The sequence below is a fragment of the Cydia pomonella genome, chromosome 5 (genome assembly GCF_033807575.1).
Source record: "Cydia pomonella isolate Wapato2018A chromosome 5, ilCydPomo1, whole genome shotgun sequence".
Lineage (NCBI taxonomy): Eukaryota > Metazoa > Arthropoda > Insecta > Lepidoptera > Tortricidae > Cydia > Cydia pomonella.
This window is the reverse complement of record NC_084707.1, coordinates 3,124,427-3,145,680: the sequence shown is the minus strand read 5'-3', so window position 1 is coordinate 3,145,680 and position 21,254 is coordinate 3,124,427. Positions and strand designations below refer to the sequence as shown.

Here is a 21,254-nt window from a genome sequence, read left to right as displayed (position 1 = left end):
TCAGTTCCGATATTTCGATAATTATTGATCGTCTTTAAATATCTAAATATCGTAGAAAACGGTCCAATATTTCGGGATTCCGCAATTCTGGTATTCATGGTCTACACTCACCTTATTATAGCTCCCGTTCTCGTCATCAAACCCGCAGTTGTTCGGCAGACTGGACTTGGCCTGGATCTTACTGGCCTCCAGACCCAGGAACCAGACCTCGGGATACTTCCGAACCTCTGTTCTTTCCCACTCTGATAGGCGATCACCGTACATTTTGAGGGCGTCTGTGAACAAATTCATAAAAAAAAATTATACTACGTCGGTGGCAAACGAGCATACGACTACCCTGGTGGTAAGCAGTTATCGTAGCATATGGACGCCTGCAACTCCAGAGGAGCTACATGCGCGCTGCCGACCCTAACATCCCGCACCCTGGTTGAGCTCTGGCAACCTTACTCACCGGGAGGAACAACACTACGAGTAGGGTCCAGACTTATTTGGCTGCGGTTTTCTGTAAGGTGGAGGTACTTCCCGAGTTGGGCTCTGCCCAACACAAACATTGAGGAATGACGTTCGCTGTGCTGTGCCCTACTACACTAAGCGAGATGACATTCACAGTGCCCATAACTCTTTTTTGGACGTAGTTAAGAACATACCCGGGTCCAAGAAGAAGATCCATACATAAGAATAGGGGCTCAGAAATTAGATAGCCTAAATTAATTAATATTTATTACAGCGCCACCTATGAACTGCTTGTGGAACTACGTACCCTTTTTGGATGCCTATAATATCGATTATCGATAAGCCATCTATGTAACAATTGTCATGAGCATTTCTATGCAGTAACTCATTTTCATTCCTCTCTAGCATAGCCCTCCATACCATAGCCCTCTAGATGCCATCTAGAGGGTTCGATAAAGTATTTTTCCTACTCCTCTACTGTTATCTGCCATTTATACATTCATTACCACGAATATAAGAACATACATAAAAGGTTTCAAGAAATGTCTATATTGTCTATTCCTCATAACAGCACTTGTGCTTTAAAATCACTATAACGTTACTGCGATTAATGGCTACCAACCTAACAAAATCAAAACTAATGCAGTTTCAAACTAAGTGCATTGCCAACTTACAAAATGTTCATTTGGTTGCATAGTAGAACCAATTGCTTCATAAGTCAGAAACACGCATGTGATACCCGTAATATAGCAACACCCATAGACTACGAAGACCGCTTAGCGTTGCTTGTTAGTCTCCATAGGCTACTGTGGCCAAAATCGAGAAAAAAATTGACCAAAAATTTAATTTAGCAAAGAGCCAGTACCAGGGCCTCACGAGTTACGAGAAGGGTCAGATAGATGGTGCTGTTAACTTGACAAGTTAACAAGCTCATAGGCTCATAGGTCCTTCCAAGAGCAATGAAAATGGGTTACTGCATAGAAATGCTCATGACAATTGTTACATTTCATTGGTTCTATGTTACACTGTCTAGTTGTCTGTCTACTATAGATTGTTAACCAAGGGATGAAAGGCATTTATTTCTGTCGAGGTAGTTTGGCACTCGAACGCAGTGAGAACACCAATAGTCCGAGGCTGAAATGATGCCTTTCACCCGAGTTAAACACTCTACTTTTCGTTTCAAATGCGAGGAAAGTAATATACAAGTGTTTTTCTTTTAAACATGACTAAGTATAATTTTTATAGCATTATTTTAGGGTACTTTGAATTAGGTAAAAGTATCATTATTTAAAGAATGGGGAGATATATATCAGAATGGAAATTGTGTAACAAAACCAAATTTGAATTGCTTATCGTAAAAATTAAAAAAAAAACAACTTAGAAGCAAAATGTTCTATTGCCGAAACATATCACTTTCTGCACACTTTTTAGAATAACAATGATCCTCTTTCAGATCATGAGAAATAAAATTGCCGCACATACGAAGCCTTTTTGGCCTATTTTATGCACATTATACGATAAATCATATTTCTACATAAACTTTTCCCACCCATTTCCCCTTCTCTGTTACGGAACTCTATGAAACATTTGCAAAAACTCGCCAGGTCAAAAGGTCCCGTGTAATTGGGTCGCACCCTTTGGGACTCAAAGTGCCACCTCGATTCCTTTTAAATTTACTGGATAATTCTATCCTTGACGCGTTTTTCGAAATTACCCAAATTGATGTTACCCTTTAATTATATAGTTTAAAATTGCGTAAAGTTTCAGTAAAGAAGCTTAGGCTGTGATTTTCTATTTAAGTTTTATGAATATGAATTAAAGGCAGTAACCATTACCCAGCACAACACTCAAATTGGCTAAGAGAAAAAAATAAAAAAATATATTCCATATAAATCTTATAAGTATATGAAAACCGTACTTATATAGTCCTTTCAAACGTTTTACTACTTCAGTAACTATAGAAACCTACCCCCTGTATTCCCGCTTTATCGAACACTAGTATAAGATGATCCACGATAACGAACAATTGTTACTGGCATCAAGTTCATTTGTATACTGGTTTTAAGGGCAGGTAAGATGGGAACAACCCCGGCTGGGATACGACCCGACCTTGACCTTTTCGGGGCGTACTCGAATTGTTTTAGCGATACTGTATATTGTTATTATATTTGGTGATTTGGCACTTAGTTACGATAAGTGCTTTGTGGTTCATCTATAGTATATCTGAATTCGTACTAAAGTGCTTCGGTATGGGTTTTTTGAGTTTATATAAGCCTTGAACAAGATTATACACTTAATGTTACTGCTATTATGATTTATTACTATCACTATCACTTTTGTTTTTATTCCTCACGAGTAATGGCAAATTGAAATCTATTTGTGAAGCGAATACTGCAGCGGCAATTGAACTTGACACCAATCAATCAATCGTTTATTTGCATTTAATTGGAGTTATATTTGCGTTATATTTAATGTCAGGTAATTGGAGATTAAGTAAATAAGTCAAAATAGAAGAAACACAAGAGATAACACATAAACAGAGTCCGATACGTAACTTGTGACCGAAGAGCTGGCGGCTTCCTCGCACAACGTATCAGTATTGCGATACAACGAGGAAATGCCGCAAACATCGTTGGTCAAATGCCTGAAGGGTCTATTTTAGATTTAAGCTAGTTATAGCAATAAGTACCTACCTCATGTATCTATAATGTAAATAAAGAGTTTACCTTGCTTAAAATGTTATTGATATGATCGCAGTACATTTTACTTGCACCAATATACCTATATAAGTTTAAGTTTATAAATATAAGTTCGAAGGATATGGGAGAGATGGATGGACGTATTGTGTCAGGATGAGTGGAAATTAACATAGATTTGTAAGTTCGAATCGGCATCTCGCTTCCAAGACTTCATCCATATTAAAGTTTGATATCTAAGTTAAGTTTTGTTTCACCACTTCAGATGCGTAGCCTTGTACGTTCATTCTTCGTGACATTTAAACTTAAAAACTTATCACGTTTTATCTCAGACTGATCAAAAAACAGAATCAATCGCCTCCAACATAAAGTCACAACGCAAAGTAATACCAACTCTATTCCAAAAACATTGGACGCAAAATCGTGTAGTTCAAATTCAAAACAAGCACCTAATTGAATAAGTTTAGGGCTAAAGGGAGAATTACTCTGTTTTTTACCCCATTTCAACAACCCTCCTTTATGCGAATCGAATAGGAATGTAAAAGGCTGTATTATCCATGTCGGGTCGCATTTGAAGTTACAGCTTCGTACATTATTGCCGTGACCCAAAAAGTTGGAGTCCGAAGAGGTAGATTCCGAACAGTGGCGGGGGCGATCAAAGTCAAATGGCGTTCTAAAAGTTTTAATCATGAGTCGAAAGATGGCAGTAAATTTGCTGTGGCTACATAGTTTTCTTTGACAATCTCCCTCTATTTCAAATTCTCTTTGTATGTACCTACAAAGAGTACCTACATATTGTAGCTATTAAGTGTACATGCATGTATATCCTACCACAATATGGCGTGCAAACATCTCACGACAATTAATCTCCTTCTCCTATATGCAGGCCTAAATAGGTTTGGATTTACCAACGGGTATATTTTGACACTTCGCCACTGTTACCTATCAGGCTGGGCCGTGGCGTGGCGAGATCTCATAGGATAATAGTTACTATTTTTCTTAATCAGTGCTGCCCAGTCATTATATTACAATATACTACATATTCAAATTAGGGAAGTATGTAAATATTTTCAGCAAGGTACATTTTTATTAATATCCGGGAGACAGAGCTTTGCTCGGGAAACATATAAAACAAAATCGTTTGAGCAGTTTCCAAGATCCCCGAAATATATACAACGTGTCTTAACTTTCTGGACATTGACCGAGATCCCGAGTAGAGTTCCTTCTCGGGAATGTTCTAATATGGTAAATTATTCGATTAAATAACCATTTTTTTATGTTAAATTAATTCAAATTAATCATCATTAAACAGGAGCATACTGTATTAGTCGTTCACGATGACGATAAGATTAAAGTGACTCTAGACATACTTTAGTTTACTTTACTACATACTACTACTACATTTACTACACTTACTACATTACATTACATTACATTACACACACACATTACATTACATTACATTATTAATTTACATTTACTTTACTATATTTAGTTTACTTTTTGTTTAGTTTTTAGTGACATGACATACTTTTTAATGACCGTGTATCTACATACAGGCTGTTCGGGAGTATTAAATCATAAATCATTAATTTCTCCGTTAATAGTGTGGTGTTTAAAATGAGGCTTTGTACGTAGGTTAGAAATACCCTAATCGACACGTTCTATTTATCTATGTCCACAGAGTAGAGACACTTTGTACATATATACAAGAATTGCTCGTTTAAAGGTATGTGTTTATGTACATTAGTTAAAAATCAAGTCAATTTCAAACTATGAAAATGAGAACCAACATAAGTTCGCATCTATAGTTAAAGCCTATACAATTTAAATCTGAATGTAAGTCTGTCTATTAGGATGAAATTTGTTGTGGTTATAGTTTAAGTTCCGAGAAAACACATATATATATATATAGTCCTCCTCATCGTTTTCGATGACGGCGACCCTAAATAAACACATTATGGACGTTGTCTAGCATGAGCCATAATGTGGCTGGCCAGGCCGAACTTGCTCTTAAATACTCTATTGCACGCGTGACAATAAAGTTGGCCTGCTGCGTTGAACGTGTACACGTAGGAGGGCTTAGGTCTCTCTTTCCGTAACTGGCGTTTTATGTCTAGGCTATTGAGGCGGTTATCTTCGAATGTTTTGACACCATTATGGATGTTAGAACGCCAAGAAGACCTCCTTCCAGCAAGCTCCTCCCAACGCTCAGAAAAAACACATACCTAGGATACGGGTACCTCATTCTTATAGCTCTAATCATAATACTAGCCAGAAGACACGGGCAGAAGCTAGTTTTATTAATCTAGTTCCATTAGAAATTGCCAATAGGAGAGTATCTCCTAAAATTCCCTGTTTGTTTCGGCACAAATAGCACAATAAGGGATCTAATACCTTAAGCCACGTTGAGCTGCTGGCAAGTAGGTCAGTGGGCCGCTAATTAATTCTTCCGGTTAACTTTGCGGTACTTTTGCTGATTAAAGTTAGTTTTAAACCATAGATAAATATATATAGACGCGGAAATTGAAAAACATTGCCGCTGTTTTGACAGCTGGTAGGTATATAAAGCCTAAGCAGTAATATATGATCACGCGCCATATTACGGAATTTCATTGCAACTAAAATTTCATACTAAACTTAACTGTCATCCTATACAATATACATGAGAATAACAGCGCCCTCTTGACGATGATTATATTTCTGGTCGGGCTTTACTATACAGGGCGATGCATGGCCCCGTACATTATGCTGTAACGTTTGGCAAACAGTTACAACAAAATGTATGACATCGCATACTGTATTTCACATTTGTATGGCCGCAAGACGGTCGGCTCATCGCGGACGCGGTCGGCTCCGGACGGACTCCATCGCTTCTACCATACATAATGGTTAGTATATTGAAAATGCGCTCCGGCGCGACCTGACTCCAGCCAGTGGGAATCGTACATTAACCATTCCCACGCCCACACATAAACTCACTCGGACGCCACGTCACCGAAGTGTCAAAACTGAAACTGAAATATATTTCTCTGTGGTCTGTGGCCGATAAATCCGTCTACGGCGTTGGACCTACGGTGCGGATATATCCATTGGCATCTAAAAGGTTAACTACCAAAACTGCGGCAACAATATTATTACCTACCTTTCTGGAGCAAACGGTGCTATGCTATGGTGTAAACGGTTGAGGCTACTGGCTGCGTAGCCAACATGCAAATCGCTTACGCTCCGAAGCGATCGAAACGCAACTGTCACTGTCGCACTAATATGGAAGAGTGATAGAGAGAGACTATACATCTCTATTGTATTGCATTAATTATTTATTTTAAGATTATTACTATGTAATGTTTACCCAGGTATTGGCTGTTGTATTTATAAATGTTGTTATGTATTTTTCATGTCACTATATGATGTTACTATAAATGTTGTATTGACTTGTAAAAGAGCCCTTGAGGCCTACTTGCAGAATAAATTTTTGAATTTTGAAGACAAAGCGATTTGTTATCGAAGCGCTAGCTATTGTCACTTTGACCTTGCCGGCTGGTAACTGAAAAGTTATAACAAACGGAGGTGATGTTAATTACGAGTAACTATAGGGCCGGTAGGTAAGTGTTAATTCTGAGTAACACTATCTAGGTATATTTCAAGTTGTGTGTTTGTTGAGTCAAATATTGTATAAGAATACCCGTTATTGACCGAGCGTAAGCGAAAGTCTTCGTTTCAGCTTGGGCAAGAATGTTTTGCTATGTCCGGATGTTCTCCTCTACAGGTCGCAATTTTTAGACGTTTCTCGTAAAATTTTGTAAGCAAGGCTATAACCGCGAAAATCGATGTTCGAAAATTGCGGGCATTTTTCTCTGTCACTCTAATTATGCCTTCATTGGAGTAAAAGAGAAAGATCCCCGCAATTTCCGAATTTCGGTTTTTGCGGTAGTCTCTCAGGTTCGATGATTAAATGTATTTTTTGTCGATTCAGTTTTTGGATTTTTTCATAATGGCGGAGCCATACATTTTGTCAGTTTAAAGTTATGCTCGCGAGATCTACTTATTGAAATATTAAATCTAAACCACGTTCAATTAGTTTATAAGTTTTTGGCAAAAATTTCATTTTTGATACAAGCTTTTATCGCTGACTGTACTTTTCTTTCCACAGGCAACTAATACTCATCGAAACAATTCTAAAAACTCCAAAAACAATTAGGTTGCGTTGTTTTATCACAGAGTTCCTATGGCCACCTCCTGTCTCCATCATCAGATCAGCTCGATGGTACCATAATATTGGATTATCACCCGACTTATGCAAATTTTCAGCTTCATCGGAAACCGGGAAGTGGGTCAAATTTAACTTGCAATATTTGATCCCGTACATACATAGGTACATTGCAAGTTAAATAAAAGCTTGTAATTATGTAAGTATAATTCTGTAAATAATATATTAGTAAGTTTTATTATGTTTGTTTATTTCTTTGTTTTTGGATATTAAAATTTAGTTGTTTCTGCAAGTATATGATATTATTTATCCTGTACCTAACGTTTTCTTCAAAATTGCCTGATGTTTTCAATTAGCAATGCCGTCGGAGGTGGTAATTTTGCTAAGCAACCGAGGCACGTCTCATTGAATTATATTTAAAACGCGACAGCGAGAATTTAATATAAATAATTGAATTGAGACCAAAGACATACGCGAGTAATTGAGATAGCGAGATACTTCACTTCTGGCTAGTAGTGTAGAGACACGATGGTCCGGCATTGGACCAGCGAGATGGTCATGCGATGGTGATGGTGATAGCTCCTCTACACGATGGCCCAGTGCTGGACCAGCGAGGTGGCCATGCGATGGTGATGGTGATGGCTCCTCTACAACTTGGCCCAGTGCTGGACCAGCGAGATGGACATGCGATAGGTGATGGTTCCTCTACACAATGGCCCACTGCTGGACCAGCGAGATGACCATGCGATGGTGATGGTGATGGCTCCTCAGTGGCGTAGCGTGCCTTGGCGGGGCCCCGTATAAAAATTTGTTTGGGGGCCCTTAGGAAGGGTAAAGATTTCTCACAAAAACGTACGTACGTGGCCCGGGGGCCCCGTATAATTGAAACGGCAGATACGGCGGTAGCTACGCCCCTGTGGCTCCTCTACAACTTGGCCCAGTGCTGGACCAGTAAGATAGCCTTGCGATGGTGATAGCTCCTCTACACGATAGCCCAGCGCTGGACCAACGAGATGGCCATGCGATGGTTGAGAGCACGCACTATGGAATGGGCCACGTGTAGATGCGTACTCACCATCGCTGCCCTACTACTACGAGTACCTTTGATGTGCGAACGAAAAACCGAGTCCGTGGCCATCCCATCACCATGGTGCCGCGCCATAAGCTACACGCTGGCCCATCTTAGTGCCAGTGGGGCAGTATGATGGGTGATGGCCCATCATGTAGAGGAGCCGTTAAAGACACTTGTTTGTTTCCGCAACATTCCTCCAGAGTGGCGCTTGTCCAACGAGACAACTCGCAACTCTTTTACTGCCGCCAATTTTAGGTTGTAATATTCCTTTATCTTAGGTTTTTTAGGTTGTAATATTCTCTTAGCTCCAAATTGCAGTGTCAAACCAAAAGTATAAATATTGGAAATAAATATCTAAAATAAAATCTTTAAAAAGAGTAGCGTTCGTAAGCGACACTAAAGTGAAATGATCCATCTTCTCAATAAAATACCTACATAATACTTATTTTTCGAGTTTGAAACACTTCGCAAATTCCCAGCCCAATTTTTTTCTTTTCAGGAATCCTTTCAGCGTGTTTTTCATACTTTACAGAAAAGCTGAATCACCGCGGCCTTTCGAAGTGACGCGGCGAATAAGAAATCACTTGAGAGCGGTAAGTGGCCTGCCAAGGCTTTGGCTACTGCCCTCAACCCTTACCGATAATTCGCCTCGGAAACTAGTAGGTACCTATAAAAACGCAGCAATAACCATAAGCATACATATATATCTAAGGACAGGCCTTACGGGCACTAAGAATGGGGCCGGTACAGCGGTGTCACGCACACGAATTCGCGCGCGATTGTTCGCAACTAGTTGCGTTAGACTGCACGATTGGCACAAATTCGTGAGTGACACCACTGAACTAGCGCCATTCTTAATGACCGCTAAGGCTTGTCCTTAGATATATGTCAATGGCACACTCTCATTTTAAAGGCCAGCAACGCCATTGCACCCCTTTTGGTGTTACAGATGCCCCTTGGCGAAAAAAAATCTGAGACGATATGTCTGTCTGCTCGTTTGCCTCATACCTATATCATTAAAAAAATCGTATCTACTTAATCTGCTAGAGCTAAAGTGACCAGATGTCCCGTATTTTACGGGTTGTCCCGTATTTCAGGCACGATTTTTTCACCCGTAATTTGGCAAAACCAATACGGGACAGTACATTGTCCCGTAATTGTATGATTCAATAGCATTTAATGATAAAAATACCCATTTTGATTATTTCACATTTTCTTTCCAGAAAGTATAAGAATTGTTGTGTTTTATAAAATTTATTACACTTAATATTGTTTTTAAGGCCTTTTATGAAAAAGAAGTAATTATACAGGTTATATAATTGATTATACCAAATTTTAGTAATAAAAAAGTCAAGTTGATTTTTAATAAAAAGCGGCCGGTCCCATATTTTAATCTCGAATCCCGTATTTTCAATGTAGCTGTCCCGTAAAACCAGAAATAAGATCTGGTCACCCTAACTAGATTATAGTTCTTTACGGGTCTCCAGTTCCCAATAACACTGGGTCTTTTGAAGCGAGTGGCTTTTGGTTTGCGATTTACAGAACTCTTCAGTGGAACCGATAGCTACTACATTAAGCTCGGTAAATTAGGTTTTCAGACTACTTATCTCGTGCTTCTATTCAGGTCTGAAGAGCTGAAATTACCATCCCTCCTTAAAAATAGGTTTTGTTTATTTGTTCGTACTATCTTTTAACCAACCCATGTGGATTAAAATGTGAGTTTCTTATTACAAATTATTGTTCCAAAAACAATATTGTGAAATGTGAAATACAAAGATGATATGATTAATTTACAATAATCATAATCAGTTTGTCATTCACACGCTTTTGAATTCGATACTTTCTTTTATATTCTCGAATGCCATCAACATTTTATTTATAATACCAATAGCTTAAATCTAAAACAGGCCCTTGAGGCATTGTACCAAGGATGCTGGTGGCATTTCCTCGTTGTATCGCAATGCTGATACGTTGTGCGAGGAAGCCGCCAGCTCTTCGGTCACAAGTTATGTCAATCAGACTCTGTTTATGTGCTATGTTATCTCTTGTGTTTCTTCTATTTTGACTTATTTACTCAGTTCAGTTCAAATATACTTTATTCATGTAAAAGACACACGCTGGGACTCCATGGACCTAGACTTACAACGCCAAATGGTACAAAACTCGAATTGATTATTTAGTATTTTACGTCACGAGTTGCAAATTGCCTAATCGCACATGTATCGTACAACATGTTACAGTATACATGGCCCTTTATGGCTGCTCTACACGATGGGCCATCATACTAGCCCACTAAGATGGGCCAGCGTGTAGACAGGATAGTGGTGTCGGATGGCTTATGGCACGGCGGGATGGCGATGGGATGGCCACAGTGTCGGATTTTAGTCCGCACATCAAAGCTAGTGGGCCAGCGATGGTGTGTCTACACGTGGCCCATTCCATAGTGCGTGCTCTCAACCATCGCATGGCCATGTCGCTGGTCCAGCGCTAGGCCATCATGTAGAGGAGCCATCACCATCGCATGGCCATCTCGCTGGTTCAGCTCTGAGCCATCGTGTAGAGGAGCTATTAAATTTTCAACATAGTTACGTAATGTGCTAATTATCGCACTAGTGCGGCAAAGTAGCAACAGATGTACTATAAAGAGTAGGTATTTGCATTGTTTTGTTTGTACCTACTTAGGTACATGATGTAAGACTTCCCTGTACTGACGCAAAACAGCCCGCGGCAACTTTAGCAAAGTTAGCGTCCATAGGGCTAAACTGAAGCCTAGTACTTACATAACTAAGTACTTATATGTTAAGCAACACACCACGTGTATTCCACATACACCGTGGGTCCTGATAACCCGACAAACATTCATCAAATACCTATTCCGTGGCGATGATTAAAGTAAAAAATGTTTGTATCCATAGAGGAACAATTTGACAGAGGCCGCACAACTGACGACCAGCTGTGACACTACAATGGCGGAAGGATTCATTGTGTGCGTGTCACGAATGTATACCTGGGCGGGTTGAGTACATTTTCTCTAGTTTGATACGAACAAGGTTCAATTTAGTATGGCAAACAAAGTGAGAGTGCCCTCCACTTTAGGTACAACTTCATGGATTAATATCGTATTTTACGAAAGATAATGTGTTAATTGATTAACTTATGTAAGAAAATTTATCCTGCCTCTTTTTCTTTCGATCGGTATAATTTTTGCTACATTCGACCACGCACGTGGCCGCATGTATCTAATTTTTTTCTTCGAACAATTAATGCACTGACGTTTCAACTCGACTGACGGCAGAATTGGTGGATGAGGCCATAAAGATGACTGTCAATGTAAGTGTGTCACGCGTAAATACTAGAAAATTGGTGGATGATGGAATCCTATTTGTGTTTTAGCGAAACTACGTCTTTAGTATTCTAGGTCCATGTTTGTATCACTCATTAATCAAATGATTGATTCACGAGATGTTCCAAATCTAATACGTAGGTATTACAAATTCTAGTCCGACTCGTCATAATCAATCAAATATCTCATCTATCGCTAGCCGTTATCAATTTATTATTATATACATACATACCTACTATAGCGCAACCTAAGGGGCTTTTCACAAAAACTACTAAACGAATTTGAATTTAGTATTTATTTGTTTAAACTTTATTACATAAAATATATACAACAATGTACAAATGGCGGACCTAAGAGGATATATCAACTGAATCCCTTCTCAGATTTGAAGTTAAAGAAACTTAGTGCGATAAGAACAACTGCAGTAGCAAATCCTGCGTAGAAATCTTAGAAATCGAGGTTTTGTTCCCGACATTTACTCCAAAACTTAACCAATTGTAATGAAATTTTGGGAACGGAATGAGAAAGAAATTATCTGTGTCTGACCGCTTTGATTTTTGCGTTTATTGTTGCCAATCTTGTATGGTAGGCGTCTGTTTACGGTGTATTTATTTGTTGTGCTGTTTGAAGTAACCTAGTTCTTATGAAAACAAGAAAAGCCAAAAAGCACCCATGGTATTTATCCCATCTAATTCTTCGTGGCACTCTATAACAATTGACAAGAAACAAAACGTGCAGTGTGTGTGTGTGAGTGTGCGTGTGTGTGTCTGTGTGTAGGCGGCTAAAGGTTAAATATATAATAGTAAAGATGCAATAGTGCTGTTGCTGTCGCCATTCAAATGTCACCTTTATGCTGCTTATGATAAAGATGATATCTGACGTCTTTCTTGTCAAAGGAATGGGCGAATGCGCATCTAATTTATCAGATATTTGCACCCAATTCCAGGAAGATTGTCACCACTATTCTATTCACTCGGTCTTGAAATAAGGTTGAATGCGCCGATAATTGGCAACGTGTCTATAATAGGAAGGGTGCTGTATAACAATATGCAAATTTGTCCACATGCTGCACCGGCCTTCACCTTGCCTCGTGCCTCCCGCCTCGTTGCTTCGTGCTGTCGTCGGCATATCTTAAGCTAAATCAGTTTAAGCTTCTTAGAAGCGATTGTACCTAGTGGCATTATTTTCTCTAAGCAGTCTGTTCCGTACGAGACCCACCGCGACATCTTTGGGCGGAGCGATACAATTGCGTATGTCGCGTCACACATATCGCGGCCAATACGGAGCCCGATATACGTCTTCGTCACCCTACGTCACGACATATTGTCCCCCTCTACCCCAATTCCTTGAAACATGTACACGTAGATTAAGCATTTAGAATTACAAGAATAAGCACGTTAAATTTCGGATTTTTTATTTCGCCATCCAAGAAAGTCGAATTTCTCCAGCAAGCTACGCCTAATCACGAACATATTGGTCCTTCGAGCCGGATATATCAACGACTTCTTCGCCAATCGTCGAGTACGAGTTGAGAGGTTATTGAGAAGCAGCACCTTTGGAAGAGAAATAGCACATCGACATTTCTTCTTGGACGGAAGGCGCGTATGCAGCAAGAAGACACCCAAGGATGCGCTAATTTGGGAACTGCGGTTACCAGTAGGACGAGAACTGGATATCCAACGATTTTAAACGCGCATATTTCGGTACGGACATCCAGCCACCCTATACCTAACCCCTTTGTCTTCAGTTGCTTAATGCCGTGCTTAATCAATTCCAGTGAGCCCGTGACGAGTTATCATTGCGTGACCGGTACCCTAGGACACCTTTTCGCCGCTACACAACGCGGAGTTGCATCAGGGTTCAAAGTCCACACGTGAGTACTCCAGCTTTCTATACTAATCCTAACCAAAATGGGACCAGGTGATATCGTAGTACCAAACAAATCACGCGATAAATCGCCGGCTAGGGCTATCTGTGAGGCCACAATTGAACCGCATGTTCGCGAATTGGTTAAAAAACGTGGCATTATAAAGGCTAGACTGACAAAGTTCGCAACCCACATTCAAAACTGTAGCGATAACTTAGACGCTTTAACTGAGCCTTGTAGAATAAATTTAAAACTACGCGTGCAAGGAGCAGAGAGCCTGTACACTGAATTTAACGATCTTCAAACTCAAATCGAAGCGAATGTGTTCGAATCGAATCTCGAAGACCAGTTAACGCAACGAGAACAGTTTGAGGATGGTTATTTCAGTGCGCAGGCCCTCGCCGAGTCTATTCTAAGTAAATTTAATAGTACAGAAAGCAAAAGTCCCACTGTTTCGCAAAACACAACAATGAAGGCAATTAAACTGCCAGTGTTATCACTCCCCTCTTTCAACGGCACGTATGAAAACTGGCTCGCATTTAGGGATATTTATTTATCATTAGTTCACAATTCGAAGGATCTCTGTGACATCCAAAGGTTCCACTACCTAAAATCATCACTGACTGGTAGTGCTTTGTTAGTTATAGAAGCGCTCGAACTAACGACAAGTAACTATGCGGTGGCATGGGAGCTCCTTCTTGATCGCTACAATAACAATAGATTATTGATTCACAATCACGTCAAGGCACTATTTTCGCTTCAGTCACTGCCTAAAGAATTGCACATACTTCTACGAAAGTTAATTGACACAACATTAAAGAATTTACGCGCTCTTAAGGTCCTAGGCGAACCTGTATCGTCATGGGATACTTTAATTATTTACATCTTAGTGTCAAAGCTCGATAAAACCACTGAACGCGAGTGGGAACAACATAAAAGTGGTCTTACGAGCGGCGACACTCAGATGAAGATTAAATTGGATGATTTATTGCAGTTTTTAAGAAACCGTGCAGATATGTTAGAAACATTGCAGGCATCACATCCACAAAGTACGAGTACGAGTGTACGCGATAAGCACGAAGTAAGCAAAAAATATAACACTCCTAGCTCCACTCATTACAATAACAACAAAGTACACTGCAATGTTTCTACCAACAGCAAACCACAAAAATCACAACACAAATCAAAATTCGCGTGTCCCATGTGTAAATTAAGTCATCCACTTTATTCTTGTGTCAAATTTCTTGATACTAATTACGAATCTAAACTTAAGTTTGTTGCCGACAACAAGTTATGCACTAACTGCCTACGAGCGGGTCATTCCGTGGAGTCATGCGTATTCGGCCCGTGTCGCAAATGTAATAACAAACACAATTCGATTATCCATCCTCCTAGTGATGAGTGCACTCGCGTCCCTGCCCCCGCTGACGTCACGGCCCCCGCTACACCTACTTCGGCCGCTGCTGCATCCAGTTCGGCCGCCGCCGTGTCGGTCAATGCGCATTGTCAGCGAATTCCTTCGCAGCGCCCGGCTTTGCGGCCGGTGTTGTTGTCAACTGCTCTTATCGACGTGATTGATAAAAATAATAAACCGCATACTGTCGTCGCTCTACTTGACGACGGCGCGCAACGATGTTTTATAAAAGAATCCTTACGTGATTTATTAGGCGCACCATTAGTACAGTCCACTCACGAAATAAGCGGTGTAGGGCGTACCGTGACGCAGTGTACGCAAACCTGCAATGTCCAAATAAAATCGCGCAGTAACGCCTACACTACAAATTTACATTGTTTTGTTTTACCGCAAATAAATACATCAATGCCAGTGGTATATGAACATTGTGCAAAATTCGATATTCCAAATAATATACAACTGGCAGATCCGCAATTTTTAGATTACAAAGATTTCGATATCTTAATAGGTGGTGATAAGTTTTGGGATTTGTTTACGATGGAAAAAATAAAACTACGTAACGGTCCTTACTTATTAAATACCGAATTTGGATGGGTAGTAGCAGGTCCTATCAATCTAAACGCACGCATTGAAGGCCACATCCAATGTAACTTTACGCAAACAACAGATTCGTTATTACGGCGGTTCTGGGAGATTGAGGAGGTACCTACCATTCGGGACGCATTGTCAGATGAGGAGAAGGCTTGCGAGGAGCATTTCGTTCGCACCACTACGCGCGACAGCGAAGGAAGGTTCTGTGTTAGCATGCCACTCAAGCAGCCACCCGAAATGCTAGGAGAAACGTATCCTCAAGCTGAACGTCGTTTGCTGGCGCTGGAAAAACGATTACAGCGTTCAGAAACGTTCAAAAAATTATATACAGACTTTATGCACGAATACCTCGATTTAGGGCACATGAGTAAAGTTTCTTCATATAACTCACCACATTTCTTTCTGCCACATCATGGAATTTTTCGTGAATCTACAACAACACGATTAAGGGCAGTTTTTGATGCTAGTGCGGCATCTAGTTCTGGTACATCTCTGAACGACCTTCAAATGGTAGGTCCCGCAATCCAGGGCGACCTTCTGTCGATTCTTTTACGCTTTAGGCAGCATCGTTACGTAGCTTGCGCGGACGTAGCCAAAATGTATCGTCAGGTACTAGTGGCAGAAAATCAACGTGACCTTCAACTGATCCTTTGGCGCGACAGCCCCGACGAACCGATACAAATTTATCGTTTAAATCGTGTCACTTACGGTATGGCGTCGGCAGCTTTCTTAAGTGTCCGTTGTTTAAAACAGTTAGCCACTGAATGCACCGATCCCGACGTTAAAAGAATAATTAACAAGGATTTTTACGTAGATGACATGATAACTGGGTCACAGGGTAAACTTGAATTACTGCGATTATGCAATGAAACCGCGCGAACATTGCAATCGGGTTGTTTTCCGTTACGAAAGTGGGTATTCAACTTTAGCGAGCCGTCGTTAGAGTCTAATTTCGCACTGCTGTCTGACGCGCAAACTAAACTAACGTTCGATAAAGACTGCAATTCAAAGACATTGGGCATAGGATGGAATAATTACTATGATCAATTTTATTTTAACTCGCAACTTGATTTGATGAAAACCAATGATAAAGTAACTAAGCGCATTATTTTATCACATATCTCGCAAATTTATGATCCCTTAGGTTTATTGAGTCCGACAATTATGCTCGCCAAGGTCTTACTCAAGCGTTTATGGCTTCTCAAACTTGATTGGGACGACGAAGTCCCTTCTGACGTCATGCGCACCTGGAATGATTTTACTAGAGCGTTATCAGCTACTCTAAGTACATAGTACGGTCGCCAAATCTCAAAAGCCCTCTAGAAACACGATTTAATTGACTCGGCTCGGCCTTACCCACAACCGGTATCAATGTGTTCGGACAGTTCTCCTGATCACCGTACATGCGGTAGTAAAGCGGAAAAATGGTGGAGGGGATAGTAATGACGTCACAAAGATGGCGGCCGGACCTATTCTTTTTGGCGGTGTATCTCGAAAACCACTTAACCGATTTTAATCATCGAGGTGTCAAATAATAGCTTATATTGTGGAGATTATTTCCTTTTCTACAAACATTTACGTGAAACCTATAGGAAAAAAAATAATCACAAAAAACAGTTTTTTTATAAAAAAAATTTTTTTATTTTGTAAAAATCTCCGTAAATATTAGCATTTCGCAAATTTTGTTTAATATAAAACATATTGCTTCATTATCAAGGAATATAATGAGCCTTAAAACATACAGATCTAGTAATAAACAATGAAGCTACACTCATTTATTTGCGCATGGGTAACGATAACTGGCTTTTACCGGTCGAAACTGTGGTGACTGTTACGATACGTATTGAATGGAATTTATAGAGTATCGGTTTTAATTACTGAAATTATAATGACAATTATAAAAACCAGACACAATAATGTTACCTTACTTCGACGTTTAGTCTCTTTTTTCGTCTTAATCATAGGTAGGTACATATTTCTTTTTACTTAAAATTTTTATACAGGGTGAACTTTTAACCACCAGTCATACTCTGCGCAGCGACTTTATAGGTCATACTGAACAACTTTTACTATTAGTAGTCCCCAAGCCGCTCCGAGGCCAGATTTAATTGACTCAGCTCGGCCTTACCCACAACCGGTATCTATGTGTTCGGGCGTTTCTCCTGATCACCGTACATGCGGTAGTAAAGCGGAAAAATGGTGGGAGGGGATAGTAATGACGTCACAAAGATGGCGTCCGGACCTATTCTTTTTGGCGGTGTATCTCGAAAACCACTTAACCGATTGTATTCATCGAGGTGTCAACTTAGATTATTTCCTTTTTACAAACATTTACGTGAAACCTATAGGAAAATAATAATCACAAAAAACATTTTTTTTATACATTTGGTTGGTAGGTTTGTCTTATGTTTTAAAGCAGTAAAATCTTTCAAGTCGAAACACAGTATAAATATACATTTTGTTGTCTAATCTAAAAGTATGATGTTCATTGTTTAAGACTGATTAGTGATTACTGAATTAAATAACATGCTATTTGTTATTTTTGTTTTATTTTTTAAATCAGGTATTAATTTATTCACTATGTATCACTATACAGGCAAAATGTGTATCATAGTTGGTCTGTAAGTACTTACTACTTGTGTCGAATATAGGTATAAGATGAAATTTTAACCACCAGCCATACTCTGCGCAGTGACTTTACAGGTCATACTGAACAACTTTTATTATGGGACCAATGCCGAATCACGCAAGAAAATTTGGATCTGGAATGACACCCACTGGCTGTGCCCTACCACACGAAGCGAGATGACATTCACAATGCCCATACCTCTCTTTTGAACGTAGTTTAAGGACGTACCCGGGTCCATGACGCATGCTCGCCACACCGCTGCTTAAAATAAGCTGACGCACCGTAAATTGAACTGCGTAAAAATCGCAAAAAATATTACACGGAGATCTTATGGCAGACACCGTACCGGTGACGTAAAAGACGCAACTGTTTTGCGAACAAAAAAGATTCGCGTGAAGCACGTCACTGCGATTCCGTACCGTCACCGTTTTTTAAACAGCGGTGTGGGGAGCATGCGTCAAAAACGGTACGCATACGACGCGTCACTGCGATTCCGTATCGTGACCATTTTTTAAGCTGCGGTCTGGTCGCACCTTGTATTGTATTGTATTGTATTGTATTCGGGCGATTTTTCCGCAACTCGACGACTTGCGCCTATTTTGCGTGATATGTTGGGGGTGGGCTAGTCCTGCCAGCCCAGCTCCTCGAGGAATCCTATCAAACCTTTGATGTTGAGTAGGACCTCGGGGAGGTCTCTCGGAGATCCGAGATGTTTAGCCCTGTATGGAGTCACTCCGCTGCATTCCAGCACCACGTGAGAGGCTGTTTCTTCTGTCTCCATGCAACCTCGGCACAGGGGACTGTCTGTGACACCTGTTGTGAAAAGATGTTTGTTAAATAGTCCATGACCTGTTATGACACTGGTTACCATACTCAGTCGGACCTTCCCTAGTTGCAGGAGCGCCCTTGTGAGTTTTTCGTTGATGCCAGGCATGGCTTCTTTTGGCTGTCTGCATCCAGTCTGGTTCAGCCAGTGTTCTGTGTGTAGTTTCCCTGTACGTGCCAGCAGCATTGAGCGTACCTTGCTAAATGGTATCGGAAGAATCGGTTCCGGACCAATCGCCCCCGCATTCGATCCTTGCCTGGCAAGCTCGTCCGCAGCATCGTTACCTCGGGATCCACTGTGTCCCTTGATCCATTGTAGGGTGATCTTGTTATTATGACATACCTCCATTAGTCGTTCGTGGCATTCGTGTATAAGTTTGGATGTAACTATATGGCTATTTAGAGCCATTAAGACTGCTCTACTGTCGGAGAGTATGCGGATGGAGGATCCTACTACCTTCCTTGCAGTGATGGCAGCCGCCGCGTTTATGATGCCCACGCACTCAGCTTGGAATACCGAGTTATGGGCTCCTAGCGGAGTGGTGATCGACATGTTCAGGTCTTCTGAGAAGGTTCCAGAGCCCGATCCGCTGTCTGTTTTGGACCCATCAGTGAAGATTCTCAGCTCCCGGGGATTGAGTCCTTCATGATTGTCGTCCTCATATAACTGTATTTTGTACCTTTTATCGAAGATAGCTTGTTTGTGAATCCGGTCCGTGCCTGACCTAAGCACTGGAAATTCGTCATACACCTTTTCCAGGCATTTTGTGTGAAGAGCTCCTGTGATGTTAGACCATATCTTGAGGGTTCGCAACCTTACCGCTGAGAGACTGGCCTCTTGCTGTATGTGTAGGTGCAGCGGTGGAAGGTTTAGCATGACCTCCATGGCTGCAGTCGGGGTAGACCTCGTGCAGCCAGTGGTGGCCGCGCATGCGAGCCTTTGAAGTCTTTGTAGTTTGTCTCGTACGTTGCCTAGGTTTGTTCTTGGCCACCAAACCAGAGCACCGTAACAGAGTAAGGGGCGGATTATCGTCTTATAGAGCCAGAGGGTAATTTTCGGGTTGAGTCCCCACCTCTTACCAATCATCCTTCTGCACTGCCAGAAGACAACTCCCGCCTTGTCTATCCGTTTGTTGATGTGGTTGTTCCAATTGAGTTTATTGTCGAGAGTTAGTCCTAAGTACTTAACTTCATCGGACAGCTGTAGCTCAGTTTGGAAAAGTGTTGGTCTGGTAAAGTTGGTCGTACCTTTATATGGGACAGTCAAATTTTTTTTCGCGATTTCGGAATTGGTCCCATAGTAAAAGTTGTTAAGTATGACCTATAAAGTCGCTGCGCAGAGTATGACTGGTGGTTAAAAGTTCACCCTGTATAAAATTTTTAAGTAAAAAGAAATATGTACCTACCTATGATTAAGACGAAAAAAGAGACTAAACGTCGAAGTAAGGTAACATTGTTGTGTCTGGTTTTTATAATTTTAATTATAATTTCAGTAATTAAAACCGATACTCTATAAATTCCATTCAATACGTATCGTAACAGTCACCACAGTTTCGACCGGTAAAAGCCAGTTATCGTTACCCATGCGCAAATAAATGAGTGTAGTTTCATTGTTTATTACTCGATCTGTATGTTTTAAGGCTCATTATATTCCTTGATAATGAAGCAATATGTTTTATATTAAACAAAATTTGCGAAATGCTAATATTTACGGAGATTTTTACAAAATAAAAAAAATAATTTTATAAAAAAACTGTTTTTTGTGATTATTTTTTTTCCTATAGGTTTCACGTAAATGTTTGTAGAAAAGGAAATAATCTCCATAATATAAGCTATTATTTGACACCTCGATGATTAAAATCGGTTAAGTGGTTTTCGAGATACACCGCCAAAAAGAATAGGTCCGGCCGCCATCTTTGTGACGTCATTACTATCCCCTCCACCATTTTTCCGCTTTACTACCGCATGTACGGTGATCAGGAGAACTGTCCGAACACATTGATACCGGTTGTGGGTAAGGCCGAGCTGAGTCAATTAAATCTGGCCTCGGAGCGGCTTGGCGACCGTACTAACAATCCGTGTGCCGCGTTATGTAATGGGTAGCAGTAATTATACGCGCATAGAAATGCATATCTTTACAGACGCGTCACAGGT

At 40.4% G+C, this 21,254-nt stretch overlaps 2 protein-coding genes across 4 annotated transcripts in view; both read right to left on the bottom strand.

Annotated features, from left to right (window-relative positions):
• Positions 1-20,549, bottom strand: part of LOC133518484 (uncharacterized) — a 237,308-nt gene extending 216,759 nt beyond the window's left edge. Inside the window, exon 1 of the mRNA XM_061852197.1 lies at positions 18,809-20,549. Within this exon, the coding sequence (XP_061708181.1) occupies positions 18,898-20,187 (1,290 nt within the window). The 5' untranslated portion in view covers positions 20,188-20,549 and the 3' untranslated portion in view covers positions 18,809-18,897. The remainder of the gene's footprint in view (positions 1-18,808) is intronic.
• LOC133518487 (dual specificity tyrosine-phosphorylation-regulated kinase 2) overlaps positions 1-21,254 on the bottom strand; it is a 136,311-nt gene that overhangs the window by 33,604 nt on the left and 81,453 nt on the right. For 2 of the 3 annotated variants that reach the window (XM_061852202.1, XM_061852203.1), the window contains exon 3: positions 112-275. In XM_061852202.1, the coding sequence (XP_061708186.1) occupies positions 112-264 (153 nt within the window). In that variant the 5' untranslated portion in view covers positions 265-275. Of the gene's footprint in view, positions 1-111; positions 429-21,254 lie in introns of those variants that run through there. The other variant, XM_061852201.1, reaches the window with a different exon arrangement.